Source organism: Mya arenaria, chromosome 3 (genome assembly GCF_026914265.1).
Source record: "Mya arenaria isolate MELC-2E11 chromosome 3, ASM2691426v1".
Taxonomy (NCBI): domain Eukaryota; kingdom Metazoa; phylum Mollusca; class Bivalvia; order Myida; family Myidae; genus Mya; species Mya arenaria.
This window is the reverse complement of record NC_069124.1, coordinates 73,999,845-74,027,751: the sequence shown is the minus strand read 5'-3', so window position 1 is coordinate 74,027,751 and position 27,907 is coordinate 73,999,845. Positions and strand designations below refer to the sequence as shown.

Below are 27,907 nucleotides of genomic sequence, written 5' to 3'. Positions count from 1 at the left end.
CGGTTAAACGTTTGACGCTAAATGAGAGAATATACTCGTATGTCTTACAAGAGTGGTCATAAGGTATATGTAAAAAAAACAATATGAAATAAACTTCACTTGAAACAATGAACGTTTTGTGATAAAAATATAAATTTGAAATGTGAAAAAGGAATATGGTTCCTGCATTATACGCCTGGAATAAACTTTATGTATTATGCCTTTGTATAATTACAAGATAAGCTTATGTATATGATAGTTTTTAAAGTAATTTCTATTTGTCACGTATCGGTAAACATTGCATTTCAAAAATAACGTTTGCATAAACTCACTGCTGAGCGGACCATCTCGGCAATCCAGAGCGGATTGTCAGGTATATAGGTGAAGGCAGAACACGGCTGTTTAACAGGGCATAACCAATCGAATTGATTTCGCTGAAGCAAAAAAAGCACGGAACCATGACCACAATAACACTGTGAAATAGGTAGTCACGTCTTTAAAACTAAACTGTACATGACTTCAAAATTCTTCATTTCATTTCAAATATGTTGAATGGCAACATACACCTCAATTGCTTTGTTGCATATTCAACATGTGTTCAACCAGGCATTAATTTTATTAAATAACTCTTTCAAATAAACATGATAAAGGTAACTTTTAATTCAACAGATACTTCAAAAGAGTAATACTTTTGTGGAATATATAGCCCAGGTGTTGTGTAACTTCTTTGCAGGTTTGAAGCAAGATTGTGGAGTTGACGGTGAGTCGATCGCATTTTTCTTCATTCTATGTAAAGAATAATGGTTATTTATGTTTTTGCTTCGAACATCTCCGTGTATTTCGGAGTTTAAGATATATCGTTTTTAATTGTGATCAGTTTACCAGTTTAATACAATTTAGTTAAGTGCACAGCACAAGGTGAATACCCGGTCGAAGACCAGGTGAATACCCGGTGAAATCAAACATATTTTTATAACAATCTTATGGACGCTTTATAGTCGTTATTATTCCTCTTCATAAAAAGGTTCTGTTAATGATGCCAATAATCACAGAGGCATTACACGTTTAAGTTGATGTTGTTGTTGTATTAACTGCAATTTTAAAAAGTGCATCGAGTCATTTTCTAAATCGAATGCTTCTATTTACTTAATTGGATTTACATAATATAAACAGATGTAATGCTACCGTACATGGGGCACTAGGTAGATCTATATCCTTTATATATCAATAAACATGTAAGAAGATTTAAATACTGGTTTAAAATTTACAAAACCAACAGCATTATATTAAATTCTGTGTAGGTTGTGTTTACTGGGTTTCTTATGTTAAAAAACTGATAAATGATTATGATTTTGCATAGGTACTTAAAAACTCACAAACGGTACATGGTAATGAGTTTATAAACGAATTGAAATATATTTAAACAAGAATTGTGTGGAAATGTGTGAAATAGGTATTTTTGGATATGAATTTGAACTTACGTTTAAACAGTTGTTAAATTGAGAGATTCTGCAAACCCATTAAAGCTGCACTCTCACAGATTGAACGTCACGTTTGACAACTGTTTTATATTTTGTCTTGGAACGAGGCGATTTTTGCGAAAATGCACTGAAACCAGTTATATAACTGCTGACAAAAATTTAAATACAGATTTTGGTATTTAAGTTAGAAAAATGGTGTTTTTTGCATTTTTCTTAAACCGTTAGTAACGGTTTGAAGCTGCACTCTCACAGATATACCATTTTTACAACTATTATTTTTTTATCTTGGAAAAAGCAATTTTTTGCGTAAATATCTGCAAACCAATGATATAAGATTGTTGACAAAAATTAAGATCGTAGCCACAAAACATTAATTTTCGAACGGAACTATGAAAATCTGCGATCTTATCTTTTGTCAGCAATGTTTTATCATATGTTTGCCGAAATTTACGCAAAAAAATTGCTCTTTCTAAGGCAAAAAAATAAAAAAAAAGTTGTGAACACGGTATCTGTGAGAGTGCAGTTTTAAGAAAACAAACAGGTCGTTATACACGTAATAATATACCTCGTAACGAACATGATTGTTTATGTTGTACATAATGGTAGGAACATAGGGAATGAATATCACCTCATATGTATTTGACGAAGTCTTTACAGTACAGCTTGTATAAAACGACTTTACTATTTTAATCCGTCAGTATTTAAATTCCACCAATTATTGACATCATTTGATAAAAAGGAAGTTATGAATGTTTGTATATTAAAGAAGCATTTGTTCATGATACGCTACTCGTTTATTAATAAAACAACTTATAGTACAAGTATAATTAAAGGTGCATTTTCACAGATATACACAGATTACAGATTTACAACTTTTTTCTCATGGAAAGAGCAGGTTTTTGCGTTAATATCTGCAAACCAGTTATAACTAATTGCTGACAAAAAATCAGATCGCAGATTTTCATATTTCCGTTCGAAAATCATGTTTTATGTCTTAAACCGTTATTTACGGTTTAAGAAAAATGCATAAAACATCAATTTTTGAATTTAAATGTAAAAATCTGCGATGATTTTTTGTCATCAGTCTTATATTACTGGTTTCTATGCATTTTCGCACAAAAATGGCTCGCTCCAAGACAAAAAATAAAAAATAAAAACTTGTCAAAACGTTCAATCTTTGCAGCTTTAAGTGTAGTAGTTATGATAAAAATATATCCGCCAATGTTAACAAGTTCTGATAAAATGTTAGTGCGTACGTGACACGTTGATTCTCATTTTGAAAAAAGAAGCGTTTATCATATGTTCAGATACGTGCGGACATGAATATATTTAGAAAATACATTTATTGAGACTATAAATCTAATAATTAAACAGTCTGTTCTGTTTAAAAATAATCTTTGTAAATCTAGTAAAGAAGAACTTGTTATATTATTTAAATATACTCACTTATTAATAATACAAATACATATACAATATTACAACGATGTACACTATAAGAAGTCGAACAAACTGCCTGTCTGTCTTCATATTGCAACGAAATTTACCAACTAACATTACAGTACACAAGCATATTAATCTTCAACAGGAACATCCACAGTATTGCTAGAAGTGCCGATAGCTGCAGGGCCCGGTCTGCGATGTTTTCAGTAGGACAGTTGGTTCTGCTCGCGCACGTGTTTACGTCACTAGCCATTGCTCAAGGTTTCAATGGTATGCGCGGTATTGTGATTATAATGATGTATTGGTTGTATTAGAATTTATAGATCCAATTTATATACATAACGTTGGCGTTCTCTATTACACAAACACTTTTAACAAGATAATTATAGTACACAGGAATTCTCAAGAAAGTGTTTTTCTTTACAAAACATGAACAAAGAAAACATTTATTTAACTGTATAATATTTCAAGTACCAACCCACATCTTCCTGGTTGTTTACAGGCGATGTGTCGATGTACCGTGGCAGTCGGTTCACAGACAGCGCAGTTGGCGTGGTAATCCTGACAGAAGGGACATTGACATACAAGATTTGCAGTTCGGGATTTACTGACCAGCACGCCTCACTGGTTTGCCGACAACTGGGCTTTCTCCAGGGTTCTATGCTTCCGACAGGATCATTTGGAGAAATAGCTGAAACTGAACTCCAATCCTACAACGGTAATAGATTCCTATTTTTCCGTGACCTGTGAAGAATATGATCTTGGAATAATAAGGTCTTACAGATGAGCATGTTAAATAATTTCTATGCAAACAAATGAGAAGTAAACGTTTTGAATAGAAACTGGGCCATTGTGTCTACTTGCAAACTTGGACATTCGTCAGAATCGACCTTCGTAAAATTAACGAACAATAAATTCGAAAAATCATCGATTGCCATTGGCCGACTTAGAACTGCAACACCAAGTATATGTTACCAAAACTTTTAACACTAGTTTAACAAGTAAGCCTTAGTGGAAAAAGACTGACTGAAATATGCACATTGAAACTATTTTTGGTGCATTCGTCCGGCAGAAGCTATCTACCAAAAATTAGTGAAGAGGCAATTTCAAAATTTCTCGATTTTCATTAGCCTACATAAATATGCAAACACGAACTAACGTATGCATACGTGTTTGTCAGTTATGTTGTCACGTATACCTGTTTCTACACGGTCGTCGGCTATATAGTCTTTGAGTGAATGAGTGGAATCGTCATTGAAATGTTCTTTTTCCAGCCATTGTAGGAGATTGTCCTGATGGTCCTAATGTAAGATTGTCGAATTGCACATTCACTGTAAGTGAGTGTTCAGACAGTTCCTTCAACTATGCGGCTGTCAGTTGTAGAAACGGCGACGCCCAAACAGGTTAGTTGGCATTACAAACTTGTGTGCGTGTTTTTCTATAAAAAGTTTTATGGTTTGTCCTATACAGTTTGCGGTTTAATTTGAAATATTGTATAATTATGAAATATATTTTCTGTTTATATATTGGTTTCTTTTTACAGTTCCGATTGGAAGTTTTAAGTTTGATTCGAATCTGAGTTTTCCGGAGTCAGGCTATTTCTCGCCACTGTTGATTTACGAACACAATGTATGGGGACATGTTTGTGCAGAAAAAGACATCGACGACGAATTTCGCATAGAGACGGTTGCTGCGCTCGCTTGTAGACAGAAAGGATTTCAGGTAAAGCAAACGTCATCTCATGAGCAAGGATTATCGGTCCAGTGTACTTGTCCTTCACCCGGGTAGGCGGGCCAGGGCATATGTGTACAATAATTTACTGAGCCAGTTGATGATTGACAAATCTCACTTCTTCATAGGACTTTTCTCAATAAAATTCAAAGTTTGTTTAAATCCCCTGGGTTGTAGACCCACCCTAACCCGCTCACTGATTTTTGGGGAAACAAGCGGCTGATCGATGACACTCTAAAATTCAATTAGATGTGTATTTTAACTATTAATAACGAGGTTTCTCATCAGTATTACATTATGATTTAAATAATATGCGTATATAGTGTACATACATGAAAGGGTCTCCTTTTACTTGTATATATATAAATTATGCAAATATGTTCCCAGCAAGGTCGGGCTCTGTATCTGTCTTCCAACTGGACCATTCCGGCTCTGAGGTCCGAGGTGAACTGTGGCAGCGCAGCCGTGTTCGGAGACTGCGGTCATGTTCAGGGCAACTGTCGTGCTGGGAAAATATTGGGCGTGGTCTGCCAACCACCCGACAGTACGTTCGCATACATGTGTTGTTCGGTCCATGCATGAGTACATAAACGTTGCAAACGTATCTAAGCAAAGTGAACGCATAACAGACCCTTTGGCCTTAAGACGATGTACAACTTTTGTCCCAACACCTACAGTGTAGATAGACGAGTTTACTGTTATTTGATTCCAGGTCGTTGACGCATGCATACATTATAGCTAGTTAGTCATTTAATTTTCTGATGCCGCCATTAACTGTTGCCTAGCAATTAGCTACAATAATGAGCGATCAGGGATACTTTTTTTATTATTTCGACATTTCATGTGTATCCCTGTCACGAGTCTGCCATAGTCTAAAAATCGTCAAAAGACTCATTGACGGCCATTTAGGTGGACTAATTGCAGGTATGACATATATGGCGCGAAATACTGTTCTTGTTGCCAATAAGTTTTAGTTCTTCGTTCTTTTTGCATCCATTTGTATAAAATAGTATCCCGAGAAAATGATTATCTATTGTCAAGGTAATAATGATTATCAGAGTCAAGTTATGACAAACAAACTAAAACAAATGTGTTCAACTGTTAAATTTATTTAAATTTACAGGTGCAGAAAGTTCTTTCTACTTGACTGGTGGCAAGCATAATTATGGTCGAGTTGTGGTCAGTGCGGGTGGTCAGGAAGGTCTAATCTGTGCCGAGGGTTTCACCTGGAAGGAAGCCTTGGTGCTCTGTCGGCAACTTGGATATACAACAGGAAGCGTAAATAGGTAAGGGTAAACTAGGATACACAACAGGATGTTTCCTGAGGTAAGGGAATACAACTAAATTACACAACAGTTTGCCCTTAGGTAAGTGAAAACATATTGGACAAAGACTTTTTTACAGTTTTTTTACATGAATTGTGTGAACACATATTTAGCACAAACTGCATGCATAGATGCATAATAAGGTGGATCTGTAAACACTATGTTTCAATGTTCAACTTGCAGCTAATAATTACCGGTGGTAATATATTTTATAAAAGTTATACTTGTCCTTATTCAGTGAGGTCTTTGACAGTGGGGATGTTGATACTGTGGTGTTGTCCAGAGTGTCATGTGACAGTTATGAGGAGCCCGACCTCTACCACTGCGACATTCATGGCTGGCGGAATGTTTCCAACTCCTGTCAGGGAACTGCCCAGGCTGTATCTGTTTTCTGCTATGTAAATGGTAAGATATATTAACTTATCTGTATAGAAGCATTTGTATAATGATTGGAAAACTGAACATTTATTTCTGAATTGAATCATTACAGGTTCTGATCATATACATATATGTATATTCAAGTATATATTAAAATGAAAACATTTAAAATTGCGAGAGTAATTAATGAGTATGTGTAAATATGAAAAATCAACACAGTAATTGATTAAATAAAAAGATGAAGACTCCAATTTCTTAGGGGTATTCAAAATATTATTTCTTATTTTATAGGCATCATTTGAACTTTATTTGAACAGCAAGATGCTCATTCTGTTTTGTTTTCAGTGCGACTAGTGGGAGTGGGAACTGAGACTGATGAAGTTCATCTTGGTCGACTGCAGGTGCTGCATGGAGGCCTCTGGTACTCGGTGTGTGCCGAGACTCTTTCCCAGGCAGCCGCCAACGTTGTCTGCAGGGAACAGGGGTTTTCCACAGCGGAAATTCTCCTCCCCAGTGAATACAGAGGAACACAGTATGATATTTGTTTTTTAAGCATAGTAGATTTCCTGCTGTTAGAATATGCAAATTTATTATAATTACATCAGTTTTATGCTTTGTTTATATATCTTTTGTACTGTGTATTTTGCATACTGGGAGTATATGGAACTGGACAATTTGGATACATGTTTTGTTGAACTGATCAGATGAACTACAGTTACTGTTATTGTTATAGTGTTTTGATTAAGTTTCAATTACCATTGTTTGGATGATTATTTATCCCTAGTCTCTGTCTTGTAGATCCAAAACAATTAACAGTTTGAACTGTACCGGACTGGAATCCAGCATTAAGGAATGCCCATACACCACAGGGGCCTGTGACCCTGACCTGAATGCGGCTGTGCTCTGTAGAAACTCAATACAATCAGATAGTGAGTAAAATTGAAATTATGATTAATCCAGTAATATGTCTGGTAAAAGTTGATAGGACAAAACAGAGTTCCTTTATTTACTTATGTGAACAAATTTAATATTTGAAAATGTGGCAGTGAGTAATGATAAGATCTCAGACTTGACTTTTCTTCCTCGTTTCATTGAAGTGTTAATAATTGCTGAAACCCTGTACAAATGTATTGCTATATATACTAGTAACATATGTATTTATGAAAAGATATTGAGTAAAGATCTCCGGCTTTACACCAGTTCCTTGTTCCATTTAAATGTGATTGCCTGAACTGATATGATCCAGTATAGACTCGAGTTGAATTAATAATTATGCATGTAGCTTCAGGGTCGAAGCAAAATCAATGAAGCATTTATACATGTATATATACAGGGGTGGATCCAGAAATTTAGGTTAAAGAGGGTTAACTTAAGGGGCCACAGCCTGTGGACATGCGCCTCACCCTCAGACCCCTCCCCCTTCACTACTTTCAATATATATATATATATATATGAAAAAAAATATTATCATGATAAGATGTACAGTTTGTAAAATATCTATGCAGCATACACGTTTTCTGTGCCTGGGAGAGATGGAGCGGTGACGGTGGATCGGCTGGGGCTTAAGGGGTACATCTGCCGTGGTGGCCTGGACAACATGGCAGCTCAAGTGGCGTGCAGGCAGGCTGGTTACCAGACAGGGGTTGTACTGGGTCACCAGGTCATGCTGAGAATTATTGATGCACGGTATGTGATTGGTTCAGCTGTCTAGTTTCGTGTCTACTGTTTACCATGCATTGTCTAAAACACTTCAATTAGAATTCCTTTTTAGTGGTCATTGTTTTGAAATATGATCAGTCAAAGGCAAGATACCAGTACAATGTATCTAAAATGTTCGCAAAGGCAACTACTCCACCATAAGGGGTAAAAGTCAACTTTGCCAAGTTCAATTATTATTGATTGAATTAGGTCTCATGAAGGCTTCTCATTACCCAACTGCCTAAAAGCAAAAAGTGTTGACAAAAATGGTAACTTTGTTTTAAAGTATCTTCTATAAACCCAGGAGTGTTTAAAACCCCCAAAAACATTCAAAACTTTTTGACCTGGTTAATAAATGCTGTACTTTGACAGGTACAAGCCAGCATGGTTGAGCCATGTCCAGTGTGCAGGAACCGAGACAGACCTGTCCCAATGTAGCTATGAAGCAACCAGCCCACAGGACTACACGTGTGCAAAGAACTTTGGACCTGCGGGCGTGTTGTGTTATAATAGTTCATTGCCAGGTAATTTAATCAGCCATTTAGTTGTAAAGAATAAGTACGTATAATCTACAACAGTCACTTGAAACGCAGATTTGTTACATTTAATACTTTAAAACATGAGGAGACAAGGTAAAACAGTATATTTCATTGTAAAATCTTATTTGTAGCAGTAAGGAAATGATAGTTAAGAATCATATCTGGTTTAAATTCAAATGAATGCATCGTCTAGTATATAAAAAAAATAATAAGCGTATTACCGCTTGTTGAGTAGTTAGATATATGTAAATTATATTTTGTAGACTCGTTGGTTCGACTGAATGCGGGAAAAGATGAGGTGCATGGTCGGGTGGAAGTTTACCATGATATGACAGGGTGGGGCACCATATGTTATATGGGATGGACCAATGCTGATTCTGCTGTTGTCTGCAAGGAACTGGGTTTTGCTTCAGGACAGTCAAACCCGTAACTATATTTCTTTTGTACATGTATGATTAGTGTATATATCAATGATTATTTTTCTCACAGACAGGGACATTATTTAAATCTACTTTTATAGGGGATATATGCAATTATTAAAGAAATGAAAATATTGTAGTGACTGTAAAATCTATAATAAATTTGGTTTCTGCATTGCAAAATCAGTATGGGAAATAGAGCATGCACTTATTTAAGCTGGCTAGTATTTGTCCATTATGAACTCTTCAGGTCAGCTTACAATGAGATAGCAGACATATCGGTTCAGACGGTCCTGTCTAACGTTGACTGTGAAGGAACAGAATCCTCCATATTGGCTTGTCCTAATGCTGGCTGGGGACTTGCTAGTTCCCTATGCACTCACAACAAGGATGCCGGTGTCTTCTGTTATAAACATGGTACATTTCTGTTATTTATGATTGTATGTAGAGTACATGTATTACGTGTCCACTTAATTTATCAGCGGAAGCATTTATGATGTTTGTGAGCACTAAAATGATGATAAAAAAGCCAAATAGCATGCTACATGTATTCTAGGAAATGTCTGCATACTAATATGTAAGAACACTTTTTTAGTTATGCATGTGATAGAAGCTGCTTGTATTCTGACCCAAATATAACATGTACCGCATACATGTACTTGTCAATTCAAAAATAATTAGGGATGGCAACGAGTACCCGAGTACTCGATCGATCGTCCGAGTACTCGAGTACCAAATCACTACTCGAGTACTCGGGAAAAAAAAAATCTATAAAAATCACCAAATACACGATTTTACAGAGTATAAGATCTGGTTAGTTGCCGAGAGGACAATTTGCGGTCATTTTAATCCCCGCTGTGTACACAATTGACCCTAATAAATTAGTTTCAGAAGTGTTGTGAGAGTTGCAAACTGTCAACAAAGGGCCCCTATTTCCAGTTAGCACTGATGTCAATTAGCGAAGTTTTGATAGCGGTACTTTCACCTACACAATTCTATTGTTTACCAATTAGAGACCTTTCACCAAACAATGGACGCTAATGAGCGAACCGTTACGAGCATTGATTTCTTAATAGGCGTATTTTAACTATTTTTGCAAATTATTATCACAATTGATTGGTTGATATCTTAAATCAAGAATTATGAATATTAATGAGGTAACAACAATAATACAGTACGAAGTATTTCGTTCATTATTTTTTTGTATGCTATTAATTTTCGTCATTGTAATTCTGGTTGTTGTTCGTTATAAACTCGATTATCTAGACGCTTGAATAAAATCCGGGTTAAACTTTCCAGCTATATTGTAGCTAATTTGCAGTGCATTCTTATATATAAAATCATTAAAATGAAATGAAAAAGACAAAATTAAAAGCCTGAAACAACATTTGTTTTCCTTTTATTTATTTTTCTGTTAAAGTACATCAGGTAAGTCTAATTTAAAGATGAAAATGAGATAATACGACCAATGCACAATATACGTCATGAACGATACATGTATACACGATCTTGTCTTTCCCGAAAACAAGTTCAATTTTTCCGAGTAATCGAGTACTCGTTTGAAAGATTGTCCGAGTACTTGAGTACCAATTTTACTACTCGTTGCCATCCCTAAAAATAATCTTAAGAATTGTGTTACTTGTAGTCTTTATATACATCTATTGCTGTGTTTATTTGACTTCATTTATTAATTCGACTACAGTATTAATGACATTTCAATGAATATCTTGACAAGGTAAAAGTTTAGCATTTGCTTCCTTCACATATGGATTTGTCTTACGAGTCCTTACAGTTGCAGAAATTCATGGACCTTTACAATTTGGCTGCTTTTACAATCAATTTAGAAGTTGTGTTACGATAAAAAAATAAGTAAATATCTATCTTCATCAGCATTTTTTATTTTTGTTGAGCCGACTTGCAATGAGCGAGACAAAGTTGTCACAATGGTGGTTCAGTGTATGTGTGTGCGTGCCTTCATCTGTCAATCCGGAATAAACTATATCAGGGCTGTATTTTAACCCTGCATTATAGGATTTTCAAAAAACTTGCCATCAAGATTCACCATGGTTAGGTTGTGTGTCGCGCATAAGACCTAGGTCTGTACGTCAAAAGTCAAGGATAGGGGTCAAAGGTTGTCCGGCCGGTATCTTAACCATGCACTAGGATTTCCAAAAACTTTCCATGAAGGTTCAGCATATTGAGATTACATGTCACACACAAGACCGAGGTCTGTATCTCAAAGATCAAGGTCACACTTAGTGGTTTAATGTCATATTGAGTACTGTTAATAGAACTGGTCTGGACTGAACTTTGTTCAGCCAGTATGTTAACACTGCATAATAGGATTTTCAAAATTTTGCCATGAAGGTTCACCATGCTGTCACAAGTTCCACTAGTTGTTCAACTCTATGTTATTCTGAGTTTGCAGTTGCATAGAAGTGCATTATGTCTGTTTCAAGTGCTCGTTCAATGAGCCCATTTGTCGTCTAGTTTTCTTAGTTGTTGCTTTGAAAAACGCCTTTTTACCATATAAAGTCCATCATTGCCTAATATGTATGTCTGCGTAGAATCGGTGTGAATACTCATTGTTGTTGCAGTGCGACTGGTCCCTGGAAGCACATATGGCTCAGTTCAGTACCACTCTGGAGAAGAGTATGGACTTGTTTGTGCTGACGGGTTTGACCAACAGGCAGCTGACGTGGTGTGTAAAGAAATGGGTCACCAATATAGCATCCCTTTGTGCTGTTCAGCCATGGGTCCATCTGACCGTACTTTTACACTGGGTGGAGTGAAGTGCACGGGAAATGAAGCGTCATTGAGAGACTGCCAATACACTGTGGACGATGTCAGCTGCATCTCAGGGCAGTATGCTGCTGTTGTCTGCAGTGACTTTCAAATAGGATACACCAGTAAGTTTATGTTTGTACTTTTTACAAATAAACACTTGCGTGTTTCAACAGATACAGTTTTAATTTTAATGAAAAAATATATGTAAAACAAAATCAAAAACAGAGTGTAAAAGATACAGAGCTTTGTTTAGATAAATATTTAGCTTGTTTGTTTTAAATCTCTGCATGTATTATAATTTGGTCTTGAAAAAACTATTTTTTTTAGTCTATATATATATGTGTACATTTCTATCAACCTGAATCCATACAATAAGTCAGAGAGGACAGTGTTGTGCTTCCCTGTCATTATCTATTCCTTCTGTTGATCTTTACCTTTAATAGAACAAAATAATTGCAGAATTGAACACAGCAGATACACTGGTTAAGCTGACTTATTTCCTACGTGATGGCTACATATGTTCTGATGACTTCTCACATCTTGATGCCAAGGTTATCTGTACTCAACAGGGATATCTTTATGGAAGAGCATATAAAGCATCAGCTAAAGGTTTGATATAACAATTATTGAAAGCACTTTATGTTTATGATGATAAATACATCCAAGGCCATATAACCAGGATAAGGAAAAACTACTACTACTATCAACTAACAGTTACTGAGACTCAAGTTATCTCGGTTTATCCACTAACAGTTACTGAGACTCAAGTTATCTCGGTTTATCAACTAACAGTTACTGAGACTCAAGTTATCTCGGTTTATCAACTAACAGTTACTGAGATTCCTGTTTTCTTGGTTAAACTCTTCATTGTTAGGCAAACAAAAAGGTAAATAATGCACTTCATGGTTTTAAAGAGTATTTGTTAAAAGCTTATTTACATTCTTTTGCAGGCCTGGAAAAGAAAATTCGCTGGTTAAGAGGCCTGTATTGTACTGGAGGTCAAACTGACTTTCGACAGTGTGGTGCTCACAACTGGGGCCAGATAGGGGTCTGTGACTGGGGCTCTGTGGCTGGGGTCATCTGCTCCAGTGTGCAGGGTGAAACCTTGTTATTTTTTTTTTATACATTTATCAGTTTGTCTGTTTTTCATAGAAAAAAGAGTTCTTATTGTAATACCCTTGGTGTTAACCTTTAAACTTGGCCAAAAAAAACGTTTAAGACATTCAAATGAAAATTATTACACATATAGCAAGGCCAATAACGGGCACTTAAATGAATGTTTAATTATGCCCCTTTTTTACTTAAGAATGCAATATATTGCTCTAGCCATAATAAAAAAATTCATTGGTGATATTCAAAAGAAACTTGGTACACTTGTTGGCAAAGACAATACATACATTTATAGCAAGACCCATAACTCAAACTCCAATAATTGTTTAGTTATGCCTCTTTAGCGACAAAATAAAATGGATGAGTGTTTGGTCTTCCACCATGTTGCTTTTATTATGCATATGTGTAGCCATTTGTTTTAGTTTGTATTATCTTGTGTTTTCTTTCAATCCTGAAAGCCGATAAGTTTAGTTTTGAAATTGTGATGTCTATACCAATACCTTCTATACATTTTATAGAATGTAATATGTTTCTTGCATTTACTCAACTTCACATTTAAGTCATTGCTTCCATCTTTGTTAAAAATATTGTCATTTTAAGCTAGTCGTTAAAAAATGTGACTTCTCAATGTAATTGTTCTTATAGCTGTTGTAATTATGCTTGAATACCTTTTTATCAGACGAGGTAACAACTGACTTGAGACTAGTGGATGGAACAGAGAGCTCTGGCCGTGTAGAGGTCAAGGTCAAAGGCATATGGGGGACGTTGTGTGACCTTGACCTGACCCGTATGGAGGTCAAGGTGATATGCAGGGAGCTGGGGTACCGTGCAGGCAGAATCATGACTTCGGGACACTTTGGGCCTGGCAGTGGGAACATAGCCCTTACTGGTCTCAAGTGTAATGGTGGGTGTTTTTATGCCTTATATTCAAAGTTACTACATGTATTAACTAGCATGGTAATATACACAATATCAAGGAATGTTGGCCAATGAAAACATGATATTGGACCTTCCACAGGCGCGGCACAATATGTCATTCAGCAATGTACATTTTATTTTGTTTTCATTATATCATGTTTAAATTTCTTTCTAGAAATTACATGGAAAATCACCTGCTATTAAGGATTTCAATTTCCTTTCCACAAAGTATTTGTTCATTAAGACGTGAAGTGTATTATAGTACTTCCTGATTGAAGCTTTTTAAAATTATTGTATCACAATTTACAGTACACATGCATTAAAATATAAAAAAAAAATATATATGATTCACCAAAAGTGATAGATGTCTGTACTCATTCAAGAATTTCTATGTAAGGTTTTATTTGGTAACTGTTATATACCCATGTATCTTTCCAATGTGCAGGCAGTGAGAGCAGTTTCAGTGATTGTGTGTGGGCGGGGTTTGGTCAGTCTGGTTCAGCAGTTTGTGACCATTCTTCTGACGCTGCTGTGGCATGCTTCTCTGATAGTAAGTATTTTTACTGGCCAAAGCATTCAAACAGTACACAGATGTCTATCTTGTTTATTTAGCTCACCTGACCACAAAGTGGTCATAGGTGATCTTTTGTGATCACCTTTTGACCACTCTAGCATATACATTTTTGAAACATACTTGTTCAAACTTGGAAACAATGTATATGGCAACAGTCTAGGCAAAGATTTGACCTGTAGGTCAAGAGTTATGACCCTTGATTTTTAAAAAAAAACTGCCAAATTTAACATTGTTTACGCTCTAGCACCATTTTTGACCAATCCTTATCATATTTAAAACAAAAGTGTAAGACCATAAGATCTAGTCCAAGTTTGATTAAGGGCTAAATCTGACTAAATGCCATGGCCCAAATCCCATAAATCAACTGAGCGATCATGGGCCCTTTTGGCTATCGTGTTTAATATTATGACGATATCTAGTGACACTGAAACCTATTAACATACACACTTTTCATCATGCATGTTTGGTTGAAATATATTTTAGGACCAAAAACAAGAAAAGACAGTTTTTACAAATGTAGGAATGTAAATGTTTCTGTGATAAAATGTTGAAAACTTGATTGACAATTTCTTTGTCCAGTGCGGCTGAGTGGTTTTGTGACTGCCAACTACGGATTTCTGGAAATGTATGACCCCAACACAGACCAGTGGTTGACAACATGTGCCACAAACTTTAATGTACACAATGCAGTTGTTATTTGTCACCAGATGGGATACAGGGATGGGCTTGTTCAGAAAGTTTCATCCAAGGCAGCAAACAATGTACAGTTCTTCATAAGGGAGGTAGATTGTGTCTCCCAGACTGATTGCACCTTTACAACTGGAGAGTGCTCATCTAAAACTACCATTGCACTTTACTGCAGTGAGACAGAAATTGGAAATGAAGGTTTGAAGATATGCATGTTTTATAAAGTAACATGTCAGATTCTATTGGAGTCTTTCTTTCTGAAAAAAATGAAGCTTAAATTCTATAATCAGTTTTTTCCAACAAAAATCCTTTCAGCGCCAAGCTATCATAAAATTATTTTACTTAAGATGTGGCTTTGAGACTGCCCTTGAGCGTATTTTATGGCCCGGTTGAGGTTCAGAGGTTTGGAATGTGGGGACATTTGTGCAGTTCAGGATTTGATGACAATGATGCCATGATAGTCTGTAAGCAGATTGGCTACCAGGCTGGGTCCGCAGTGAACACATACAGAACTGAAAATTATCCCATTATACAAGGTACATGTTGTGTTACTGTTCTTCACAAATTTTATGTTCATGTATGAAGACTAAAGTAAAAATTGTGGAAGATTATATCACTCTCAGAATTTTTTCAGCTACTGAAAAAGACAATCTTTGTTGTAGACTAATATACATATGACATTGTTGTTGTGCGTCCTGCAGGTACAGTGTCGTGTACAGGAGACGAGAACCAGCTACAGGACTGTCAAAGGGCTCTGTTTGCTGAGCTGGGCTTCTGCTATGATGATAATACTGTTGCCGGGGTCATCTGCTACAATGGGGGTATGTAAACAAATCTTTAGTCCTTTGTTTAAGTGAAAAAGTAGAAGTAAGAAGAGGATTTCCTTTTATGTTTAATCTAAATGTTCAGCATTTCTAGCAGAGGTATTGTTGGGTTATTTCTTATGACAATATGAATTACAGTCGAAACTCGATGGCTCGATATTCTAGGGACCGGCCAAAGTACTTCGAGCCTCGAGAATATCAAGCCAAGCGGGATTGCTTACAGAATGTTATTTTTTCATTAGTTACATAAAGTCTTATTTGCCTCGTTTGTTATTGACTACGCTATCTCCGCAAGAGAAGGAAGCGTATTTATTGGGCCTAATTACGCACCCTAAATATCGTAATATGACTTATTCGATTATAAAAAAAAATATCATTTTATTTTTTTATTTATAATAAAAATACATTTATGCGAAAACAAGCAATGTAAACAGTGGGTAACACAAACATAGCTTAAAAGTTATATCAAAATGCATAGTAATTTAGGGATGGATAACAATTACAGACAGACCTTAAAGTGATGGCATGTTTATTCAAACTGTTAAACCATTTAAATTTGATAATGATTATATTATCAGTCAAGCAATTTTAATCGATTAGCGCCTTGTGCTAAATGAAGCCAATCAAACAAATCAAGGTGTGTGATTCTTAACTGAACCCGCGAAAATGACATCGACCCAAGCAAACAAATCAAAGTGTGAAATTCTTGTTTGGGACCGCGAAAACGACTTCGAGCGTGGAGAAATATCGACCCTCAAGATATCGAGCCATCCGATCGAAATTTATATGAACAAAGAGTAAACAAAAATCGGTCCTTTTAATTTGGTTCGAGCCAACGAGGATATCGAGCCATGAGATATTGAGCCAACAGGTTTCGACTGTACCTGTATAATTCATGATACACAATTACAAACTAATATTATTTCATGCATATGGTTGAAAAGTTGATAAATATTGGTGAATGATAAATTGATCATTTTTTTCACTCTGGCTTGAGAAGACCTACTTTTTTACAAATATTTATTCAACTTGAAATTAAAAGTGATCTTAAAAAAATGATTTTGTTTGTGCGAAAACAAATTAAGATTTCAAACAAAAGTATTTTAATATCGACCATACCCTTTTGCGTTTATGGATTCCTGTTTTCGTCTGAGACTTTGCTGGTTTTGAAATGCACCCATGAAAGTGAAAACGCAATATACATTCTAAGGAAGACTATCTTCTGTATTTATTTTAGTAATATATTCAGTTTTGATTTTGATTTTGATGAATAATGATTTGTTTCGCTAAATTATTAGTATGAATCAGCACTTCTACTTAGTTGGTGTTTTTACGTAGTGTAACTAAATGAAATGAAGAACATAAGCTTGGTTTTTTTAGGTTTTGCTTAATGACTTGATCATAAGTTTATGTTTATTAGCATAAACCTTATTTGTTAAAGCAAATAACCTGAAATCTTCTCATGTGCTAATCAAAGATCAGTCATTTAGTAGCTAATTTTTAGTCATGAGGATACAAAAAATATTGATACTGTATCGCGATATGGTTTGATAAACATCGTAACAAAATAGCTTTATACTGTCCTGTTGTTAGATACAAGCTTTAAACAGATCCATTTTCATTTGTAAAATGATTTAATATTTGCTGATTTGTAGCCAGTTACCAATGTGTGTGTTGTAAGAAGCATCAGGAGTCACAGCCATAAGTGACTTAATTCAAAAAGACACCATCACATTTGATCTCAGATGACAATTTTCGAGACAATGACATAGCAATGACTGCAGAGTGCCATGAGAAAGAGAAAATTCTCTGAACACAAGTGAAATAAAATATAAACGTTCACTATAAGCAACAAATATCCTCTATTTGATTATTTTCAGATACAGATATTCAATTTCGCTCTAATCCGCTAGATTATGAGAGAGGAGAAATGAGCACGAGACTAGAAATTCAAGCTGGGGAAAACACACTGCTTGTGGCCGGCCATCCGACCTCCGATATCTCCGCTGCAGTTTACTGCTCAGGTCTCGGCTATGCTGGGGGAAATTCATACAGGTTATTGTCAAATAGCATCAAAGCTTTTCATACCTTCTCAACACCTAAGTGACATCTGGTTGTGGATATAGCAATGAGGCCTACTTTACCAAGATAAGGGTTATGGCGTGTGTTGGATGAGGGAATGGTTTAGGCATTTGATTGTTAGCTGTGAGTTGTCAAGTAGCCTATGGATATATGTGGCCATTTTATTTTAGTGCGGGGTCGGGCTCCTATGGGGTTGTGAACATGAGTTGCCCGGATAATGCAGCATCAATCCTGCAGTGTGTGGCTGCCTGGGACCCAGAGAAAACCAGGGGAAAGTCGGGAAGCCTAGCCGGGGCTACCTGCTTCACTGCTGGTAATGTTTATTACCGAATCTGCTCATATATCTGTTGACAATGCCTTTTTTCTGCAGATAATTACCAAGTATCCAATGATATGTGATTTACATATAAAGATCAAGTATGTGCCTTTTTCTATCAATGCATTGTTTGTTAAATTTCCCAGTGCGATTGATACAAGGTGATCCTACGTTCTATGGGGCGGTGCTGGTTTCCCGGGGGACAAGACAAGGGCTTGTGTGTGCTGAGGGATTCACTAAGAAGGAAGCTAGTAAATCATCTTTTTTTGAAATAAAAAAAATCATGATTATTACTTAAGATGTAAGAAGTCTAAGCTGAACTTTCTAATATTATTATGATAAATAACACATTTTCAAATTGATTAAGTAAAAAAAAAACCTGAGGAAAAAAAGCGTAAATAAGAACATATGCATTGGCAAAGGACATAAGATTCTTTATTTCCATCAAATTATTTCTATGTCCTAAAATAGTCCAGCAGACATTTACTGGGAAATGACTAATCTGCTTTCATTCGGGGGTCATTCTGATTGCAATACGCTCTCTTGGTTTAATATGTTATATATCAATTCATGTGATCACTGCTTATTTCAATTACTTATTATAATGTTTAAACTTATGATTACTCACAGTTAAGTTTTGATAAAAAATATATATTCACACTTACCGGTAAACCTATTCAGCTGCATCTTTGATGTCTTGCTACAAAATTTGTTTTGTCTCTGCGTTGGTGTTTATAAATTTATTTCTCTATCATCAGTTTGATATTCTCCAGATATTGCCTGCAGCAGTATTGGATACGATGCCGGACTCCTGTTGTGCTGCTCTCCATTTGAAGTCATAAATCTCGAAACTGTTCAGGCAAACACAGATTGCAAAGGTAAACACCTGAGGCAGGTCTGTGTAGCCATAGAGCTATTTAAAAGAACCACATGAGATTCCATATTACCATAGCAACTACTTAAATTGAAACTGTGCAATAAAAAGGGCGGGAAAGTTTCAGCCCCGCTTTCAAGTCCATGTGATTTTTACAGTTCATTTTGGATGCAGAACACAGAAACACACTCTGTATTTATGCTTATAATCTTATTTCACTGTAACTGAACAAGAGGTTTTTTTAAGGGAGGTATTTGATTAGTTGAAATGTTGTACTCAAAGGTGAAACGAACCTTGCCATTGTTAGGAAAATATTTGAAATGTTTTGTGCGGGCCCTCCTTATAATAACTTTTATATGACATTTTATCTTGCTATATCTTGTTGCAGGTGATGAAAGTCAGCTAACAGACTGCCCCCATGAAGTCATCCCTGCAAACCAGGCAGCCCTCTGCCAGAAGAATTATGCAGCTGTTGTCTGCTACACTGGGAATAAACCCTCTGGTACATTCAACAACCTAACTGCCTATCATTCATAAAATTAAGTAATTTTAATCATTTCTTACGAGGGTAAAATGCAGCTCAAGGTTGTAGTGACTTTGAGTTGAAAATCTATCTTTTCATAACTGAAAAACGTTTGGACCCTTAGATCTAAAACTTGTTAGGCTGGATGGAAATGGCCAACAGGTTGACCCTATTGATCTTGAGGTCAGTTGGACAAAGGTCAAGGTTGTGGTGACATGTGGTCAAAGGTCAAGGTTTTGCTTGGTACCTTTTAACATTTACCTAACAATTAGACAAAAGTTTTGAGTTGGTTTATTGAAGTTGCAACTTTTATTCCTAAAAGGAACACTTACTGTGATAACCAAAGCACACGAATGTATACTTGCTTCTTCCAGACTACACCTTAAGCTTGCCAATCCCAGGTAGCTACATCGGTCATCTACAGGTTCGGTACCTCAATGTGAGTGGTAGTGTGTGCTTTGATGGCTGGGATGATGTAGATGCCTCTGTGGCTTGTCGGGAGCTGGGGTACAGGAGAGGAATTGCCTACAATGCTGCAAGGTAGGTTAGAAGTAGGTGATAATGTTATGTAAGTCCTACTGATTGATGGATTGGTTGATGAAATTGCCTTTTATAAACACAGCCTATGATAGATGTGATAGATGCAGAAAAGGAAATGACAACAATGCTGAAAGGTAGACCATGAGAGTGGTACCTTTAATGCTCTGTTTCTTGTTAGAATACACTTGCCCATGCCTTGGCAGCTTTATTAATGTTTTGCTTGCATGCCATTATCATCCTTATAGATGTAATTTTGTATTCAGTCATAAGACTTCTTCAGAAAAAATGTTTTCAAAGGAATCACTATCGTACAACCAAGTAAAATAACTTGACTGTTTTTTTCAGGTAATTTCTTGTACAAATGTAGAAGTTTGGTAAAGCATTTTCTTCACATATAAGCCGCTAGCATTCTGTTTTCAGGACAGTAGAGGGCCCTTATTGGATGTCCAATGTGAAATGTACAGGCACGGAGAGCAGGCTGGGGGACTGTGAGCAGACACAGCTAGGCTCCACCAGCGACTGTGTGAACAAACTTAGCCATGCTGGAGCTGTCTGCTATGATAATGAAGGTAAGAAAAATCATGACACAGAATTTGATATAATTATTACTTTTGTATTGATTCACATGTCTGTTTGTAAGTCCAACCACATATTTTATATTTTCTTAATAACCATTGAAGATATCAACCTCAAAATACTTAAACATTTGATAACAGTAACAATCATTCTTCTAAGACAAGTAACATACATCCTAGAAAAATATTGTCAGGTTTAAAGCCTTTTAAACATAAACATTCACTTTTCATCACATTTGAACAGTTATATAAGGAATTGAATGAGACTAGACGCATTAATACATCACTGTGAACTTGTATTAAAACAAGAACTATTACTTTGTGACCACTTTTTACCAAATTGCCTTCCTTTAAAAAATGAAATGTTTCAGCATTATATATGGAAAGAAGTTAATATTTCAAAGATTGATAAATAGCAATTATAAGTTGAACTTAAGCACATAAAAGAACCATAACTATGTTGCCAATTCTTCCTAAAATGCCTCCCTTGAAATGAAGTGTTTTAGAAAAGGAATTTATTTGTCATCAGAAATTTAGTTTGGTTTTAAGGGATTTTTTTAAAACATTATCAGATGGTGATGTTTTTAAGAGCCATAACTCTGTGACTAGTTGTTCCCTATTTGCCTCCCTTGGCAAACAAGTTTGTTTAAAAAATATTCAAAGCAAGCATTTTTTCACAAAGTAAAACGTGGCTTTGCCACTTGGAAAAATTTGTTTTTCTATGACACTTGTGAAATAGAATACGAAATCAAAATGTATTGTGCAAATACAAAGTAACACCTGGCTTCACCACTTGTAAAAATATGTTTTTCTATGACACTTGTGAAATAGAATATAATCTTACATTGAAATCAATTAATAAAGTGTAAAACGTGGCTTCGCCACTCATGAAAAATTGTTTTTCTGTGAAATTTGTGAAAAAGAATACGATCTTACTCTGAAATCAACAAATATCTTGCTATTACAAAGTAAAACCTGGCTTTGCCACTTGTGAAAATTTGTTTTTCTATGACATTCGTGAAATAGAATATGATCTTACACTGAAATCAACAAATATCCTCGACATATTGATTGCTTTGTTTAAAGAAATGCCAAATGTTGTTGCAGGTCAGTTTTATCGCCTAGGCGGCAGTAATGAGACACGTTATGGCCGAGTTGAGGTGTCCCTGAATGGGGAATGGCGGTCCCTGTGTAACACACACTGGGACGATGTGGATGCTCAGGTGCTATGTAGAATGCTGGAGTTTCGCACTGGAGAGGCATTTCATGGAGGGTAGGGAAATTTGTCGGCCTATTGCAAAATTGTATGAAACATGACCTACCAGTCTTGGAGATGAATGTTGCTACAATGAACACAAGGAGAGTGGTCTGATGTGTCCCCCTCTCACCGAAGAGGTTGTTGGTTCGATACCCACCGGTGTACTTTCTCATGGTATCTGAAAATGGACACCAGTTCTGATTTCTACCCAGGAAATGGACTGGAGAGTGATTTTATAAGCTATCAGCTGCCGTAAAAATCAAGCAAAAAGTGTAAAAGATACTACAATGAACAATGATTAATCAGAATTCTTCATATTTGTTAACCTTGGAAAAAAATATTTCTTTTTTATCACCCAGAAACTTGAGTCCCATGTCTGGTTCAGTGTGGGAAGTGAACATAGCATGTGGGGGAGGAGAGGGCTCCCTGAACCAGTGCCTGTCATCTGAATGGACCACAGCAATATCTTCATCCTGTGCTAGACACCAGAGGGACTCCGGTGCTTTCTGCTACACCTCCGGTGTGTGTTTATATTTTCTTAAACCCTTTCAGGCTTAATTCTCAAATTGGTAGGGTATTTATTTTCTTTGTTGGATATAAATGGCATTATCATTATCACTTTTTTATCCTTTTTTTAAAAAGGGTGAGCCAAAAGTAAATTAAATGAATGATGTAGTAAATGAAATTATAATACGCCTGTTGTTGTCCTTCAGTGAAGCTATCGACTGGTGTAGGTCGGGAGACGGACAAGGGGGCTGTGCTGCTGTACTGGGGAGAGACATGGCACACTGTGTGTTCTGACGGCTTCACGGACCTATCTGCGGCTACAGTGTGTCGGGAACTTGGCTTCCGGGACGGGCAGGCTCAGTGTTGTGACTTGTATGGTGACCTAACGAAATACCCGCTTCTTGATACACACAAGGTGAGGTTCATTAAACAAGTATTCTTAAAATATTTACAAAACTTTTTATGAATGTTCACCACAATGAGGTGGTGTGATGCGCACAAGACCTAGATCAAGGTCACACTTAGAGGTCAAAGGTTGAAATGATCCTTGTCCAGATTGTATCTTGACCATGAATTATAGGATTTTCAAAACACTTGCCATGAAGGTTCACCATGATGAGTTGGCGTGTCGCACACAAGTCCCAGGTATTTACATGAAAGGTCAAGGTCCTGCTTAGATTGGGAGTTAATTTTGTATTCCTATTGAAATATTCGTAAAATTTGCTGTTATCATTATTGCTGCAGATGGAGTGTGATGGTACAGAGGAAGATGTTACAGCTTGTCTGGAGGTGGACCCGTGTCAGGGTGGGAAATATGCCTCTGTCATCTGCTATGGTTTCAGTCTTTCAACTACACGTATGTAGCAGGTTTTTTTTTAGATGCTTTCTAAAGTGCAAGAGTTCATTTGAAGTACCCAAACAAAAAAAGTTTTTCATTTTAAGCTGGACTTTCAACAAATTAGGCAGGCTTTAGTACTCACCTTGGCTTCGTCGTCTGCGTCTGCTTAAATTTTTAGGGAATGTTGGGATTTTTCTAATATCTTAAATACCTTTTGTTCAATTGACTTGATCTTTAACACAATTGAGGACAGGGGTGTCAGTCAATGAAGATAGACACTGGTTTGTGGTCACAAAGCTGGACAAGTGGATTCCTCCGGGTACTCCCCCACAACACAAGACCACACTCTCGCGTAACAACGTGCCAACAAGAGTGATTAATAAATGTTGGAATAACTTGTTTCACCAACATTGTAAGAATTTAAATTAATGAAGACAACTTTATATATCCTAAATACAAATAATGGTTCTTAATTGACATTGGAAACTTTGTTAACATTTAAGGGCAATTGGGGATTATTATGCCTCTACAAAAATGGGGGGGGGGAGGGGGCGTTGCATATAGATTTGTTAGTCTTATCTCAAGAAACTTTAATTCAGTTGACTTGATACTTTACACAGTTGTTCACCGTGACCATCATCAGTCAATTAAGTTTAACAAATGTATGTGATCCTAAACATAAAGTCTGGTTCCTGATTGAATTTGGTCAAAGTTTTTCGACATGTTGCGGCTTTTGATCATATCTCAATTTGCAACATGTGTAGGTTGTCGTGTAGTTTTGCCCTTTGCCACCCACTTTTATACTGTGGAAGGTCCTTAATACATGAACTTCAAGTAGTTATAAAAATTGGCATAGAATTAGAATGGCAGATTTTTTTATGATTTTATAAGTGTTATAGGTTGTCAGTGATTATGATAAGCTGCATATTAAATTAAAGTTTAAAGAGGTCTTATAAAAAAAAAAATCATTTTCAATTGAATCGCAAGGTTTTAAGGTTGCTGAGAGTCACAGATCTAAAGGTAGAATTTAAAGACTTGAAGATTTCCATTTAAACCGAATAAATAGTTCCATAATTATTGCAGAATAATATAATATCAATATATATAAATGCACACTCCTGTTTTTACAGAGAAAATAATAACGGTACCCACAGACCCGAATCGTTTTGAGGAGCTGCCCATTGTGATAGCAGTGGTGGTGTTTGTTGTCCTCGTGCTGATAGCAGTACTTGTGTTTTGCTTGTATAAATGTCACAAAAAGAGGCGGCAGGCCGACGAGTCAAAGGTGGAGTTCCATAACAACATTGTTGAAGAACACCACCATAGCTCTCTTCGGGTAGATACAACTTTATTGAATTATTACAGTTCATTCATGCATGTTTCTTTAAAATTGCTCGTTATTTGTTTTTATACATTTCCTAGATGCTGTTTCCTAAGTTTATCCCTTGCAGGCCTTTTTCTGCCCATCTGACGGGTCAAAATATCTGACCCATTCCAAATCCCAAACATGTTTATTTTTCCCCAATTTCTAGAAAAAATCCGAAATTAGATTAAATTGCTGTCACTCAAGTCCTGGCTTCTTGACTAACACCGTGATCCTTATTGCAGGGGCAGATTTTAGCGCTGGAACAGTTTATTTGAAAAATCTGTTCATTTCCAATTATAAATGCATTTATCGGCACTTTTCGGTGACACTCATGGTTAAATACACTAATATCAATGAAAATGTTGCCCAAAATGATGATTTTGTGGATAATTCCTCCCTAATAACACCATTTATTACATGACTTGAAATCTAAATTTTTGCAAGTACTTGATTCCAAACTTGCCACTAAACCGGGTTTATGTTTAAACTTTTTACTACTGAGCATGTTTCTGTAGCTTTTTGCATATATATTGACAAAATAGCCTCCCCAATATTTCGGCTGATCAAGACCAATGCAGAAAAAAAAAAATATTTTGTTACGAAATTATAATTTAGCTATGACTGTTCATTTATTGCCAATGTGTGAACGGTGCTATCATCTGTACCTATGGAAAGTGATGGTGTATTGGGTAATCAACGACACGTTTATTGATTTTGAAGCAATCAGCTGTCATCAAAGATTAGTGGAGTAAAGTATAACAATGACAGTATGTGCAAACTGCAGATGACTAATTAAGATTTTATCACATTTGTCTGAAAATATCAAAAGAATATGTTGTTTATTCAAAAATAAGTTGCAGCAGAAGCAGTTATGCATCATATTTTCTTCATTTTTCTCTTAACACACATTTCAGAGCTAAAACAACCTCGAAATTTGAATTTTCCTAAGTGTTCTTTTTAAAAGGTCATTCAATGCTCAGGCCCCAATTTCTCGAAACTTCTTAAGTCCCTTATGGATTAAGCTAAACTCACTATTTTTGTTGTTCTATAATATGCGTTATATTTACTTCTTTAAGAGTTTTTATAAATTATATAAGAAAAATCTGTATGCTAATTAGAAGAAATCATGTTTCATTTATCAAAATCCATTATTAGTGTGTATTTTGGCTAATTGAAATAAGCGACTTAAGCCTGTTAAGCTTAAGAAGTTTCGAGAAATTGGGGCCAGTGGTTCAAATTACTCTTGGCTGCACTACAATGAGGTATAAATATATTTACATATAAAAAAAAAGCTCTTTCAAACCATTGATGTAAGTCCTAAAAATGCGTATTAAGCAATATAATTAAAAAAATAATCCAGCAACTGGAAGGGGTTGACCCCCTCCCAGACGTGACCCAACCCTGCCGCCCCAATATGAAATAACTCCGGCTCCTCTGTTTTGTCACTTTTGGACATGCATCAATATGTTGATATATTGCCTTCTGATTGTAGTGTTTCACTCGGTTATGTTTTTCAGGTTGTAAATCCACTGCATGGGGTGTCCACACCGGAGATAGTACGGGCAAGCTTTACACGACGGGGGAATGAGGAACTTGCGAGAATCAGTCCCACAATCAACAACCCAGACTATGGGGGAAACACCCCTCAGGATGCTCAGATACCAAGAAACAGTTCTCATATTTATAACAGTATTATAAATGTTGACCCTCATACATACGACAACAGAAACGATCGACAACAACAAAATAATGATCCTTTGTCTAATACATATCTCACACCTGTTCCATCGCACATGTATGACAAAATAAGAGTATCACAGTTAGGAGACGGTTCTGATGAATTCACCTCTATCACACCTGACAATGCTGGTCAAGGGGACGGTTCTGATGAATTCACCTCTATCACACCTGACAATGCTGGTCAAGGTCCCTCCACCCAGCCTGATGCTGGTCGAGCAGACAGACCAGATTTCAGGACTTCTCTTGCTGACCAGCAGGAAGTGTCATCCCCTACAAACTTTGTGAACCATACACAGTTTCCAGTACAGACAACGGATGGTGAACATTAAATGACTTTTGTGATCATTAGAATTCCAAATCGGTGTTAAACACTGCCTATAAAGGTGTTTCTTTTGCAAAAATTGTGATAATTGTCTCATCTTCCCTTGCATATGCTTCTTTGTGAATTTAGTTTGGTAAACATTTGTTACTAGCGCATTGCCATTTGTAAATAATGCAGCCAGTGCCATTGAAATCATTCATTTGAGAGACATTAATTTTGTATTGCAGTATCCAGGAACTAATATGAACCCCTTCTAACACTACAGTTAACTAGTTGACCATTTAAATGATGAGTTAACCATTTTACCTTTTATTTGCTTACTGTTCACAAAATTTGTGTTCACATCACTTATTTTTATAAATGTGTTTGTTTTTTTCCTGAAAAAGTTAACATCAGTTCTGTCAAACAGTAAATCTGTGCATCCGAGTAATCTGGCCAATATTTTTTATGATGAACGGTTAAAACCTTCATTCCAATTACTTAATTCTAGAATAAACGATACATTAGCAACCCGACTTTGTTTGGACATACAGATTTATGGGAAACTTTTTAAGTAGTTTGTCCATTTAAACATATTTAAGTGTTCAGATGTTGTTTTTCAAACAGTTTTTACTCGATAAATGATTTATGTTGTTGTTTTGATGTACATTGTATTGTTATAGACTTTTTTATTATATATTAAATGTACTATCGGTCTCTAAATACTAAACAGTTGTTTACCTGTAAACATATAACATAAAATAAAGCTATATATTTTCCCTATTATAGTACCTTTGTTTTTCCAGAATACTGCATGAAGAATTCACATTATGCTTAAGATTGCACAGACAAAGTTTTCATAAGACTGTTGAATGTTACTGAACTCAACAACAGTAGGGATCATCTGGGAGTAGGATTTTGTTATTGGTCCAGGGATCATAACTGGTTAAGAGCAACATATCACTAAAGTTCCATGGTCCTACATTACATTATTCTGAAGATATTGTGTTTGGATAAAGTTTTACTAAGTATGTTGGCCATGACCTTTGACCTCAAAAACAATAGGGTAATCTCCTGGTTAAAGGCAGCCTTCCACT

General features: G+C 36.0%; 1 protein-coding gene across 1 annotated transcript; it reads left to right on the top strand.

The window, feature by feature from the left end:
- Positions 1 to 28: 28 nt before the first annotated feature.
- Positions 29 to 27,596, top strand: LOC128226446 (scavenger receptor cysteine-rich type 1 protein M160-like). The gene is made up of 35 exons (XM_052936320.1): positions 29 to 739; positions 3,046 to 3,170; positions 3,403 to 3,618; positions 4,175 to 4,303; positions 4,444 to 4,622; positions 5,019 to 5,175; positions 5,755 to 5,917; positions 6,195 to 6,361; positions 6,680 to 6,866; positions 7,133 to 7,263; positions 7,840 to 8,020; positions 8,405 to 8,556; positions 8,835 to 8,997; positions 9,241 to 9,407; positions 11,588 to 11,899; positions 12,237 to 12,386; positions 12,728 to 12,874; positions 13,567 to 13,791; positions 14,251 to 14,355; positions 14,959 to 15,264; positions 15,414 to 15,602; positions 15,768 to 15,887; positions 17,771 to 17,945; positions 18,143 to 18,285; positions 18,435 to 18,539; positions 19,062 to 19,166; positions 19,551 to 19,664; positions 20,060 to 20,225; positions 20,646 to 20,794; positions 21,908 to 22,073; positions 22,418 to 22,578; positions 22,772 to 22,980; positions 23,310 to 23,421; positions 24,534 to 24,739; positions 26,287 to 27,596. The coding sequence occupies exons 2-35, from the start codon at positions 3,098 to 3,100 to the stop codon at positions 26,836 to 26,838; spliced, it is 5,982 nt and encodes a 1,993-aa protein (XP_052792280.1). The 5' UTR covers positions 29 to 739; positions 3,046 to 3,097; the 3' UTR covers positions 26,839 to 27,596.
- Positions 27,597 to 27,907: the final 311 nt, after the last annotated feature.

Excerpts from the sequence above, each read along its gene's own strand:
- LOC128226446 (XM_052936320.1), top strand. The coding sequence starts at position 3,098 with ATGTTTTCAGTAGGACAGTTGGTTCTGCTCGCGCACGTGTTTACGTCA. Across the intron at positions 18,286-18,434 it reads GGCTACCTGCTTCACTGCTG|TGCGATTGATACAAGGTGAT; the intron begins GTAATGTTTATT and ends TAAATTTCCCAG. Across the intron at positions 22,981-23,309 it reads CGCTTCTTGATACACACAAG|ATGGAGTGTGATGGTACAGA; the intron begins GTGAGGTTCATT and ends TTATTGCTGCAG.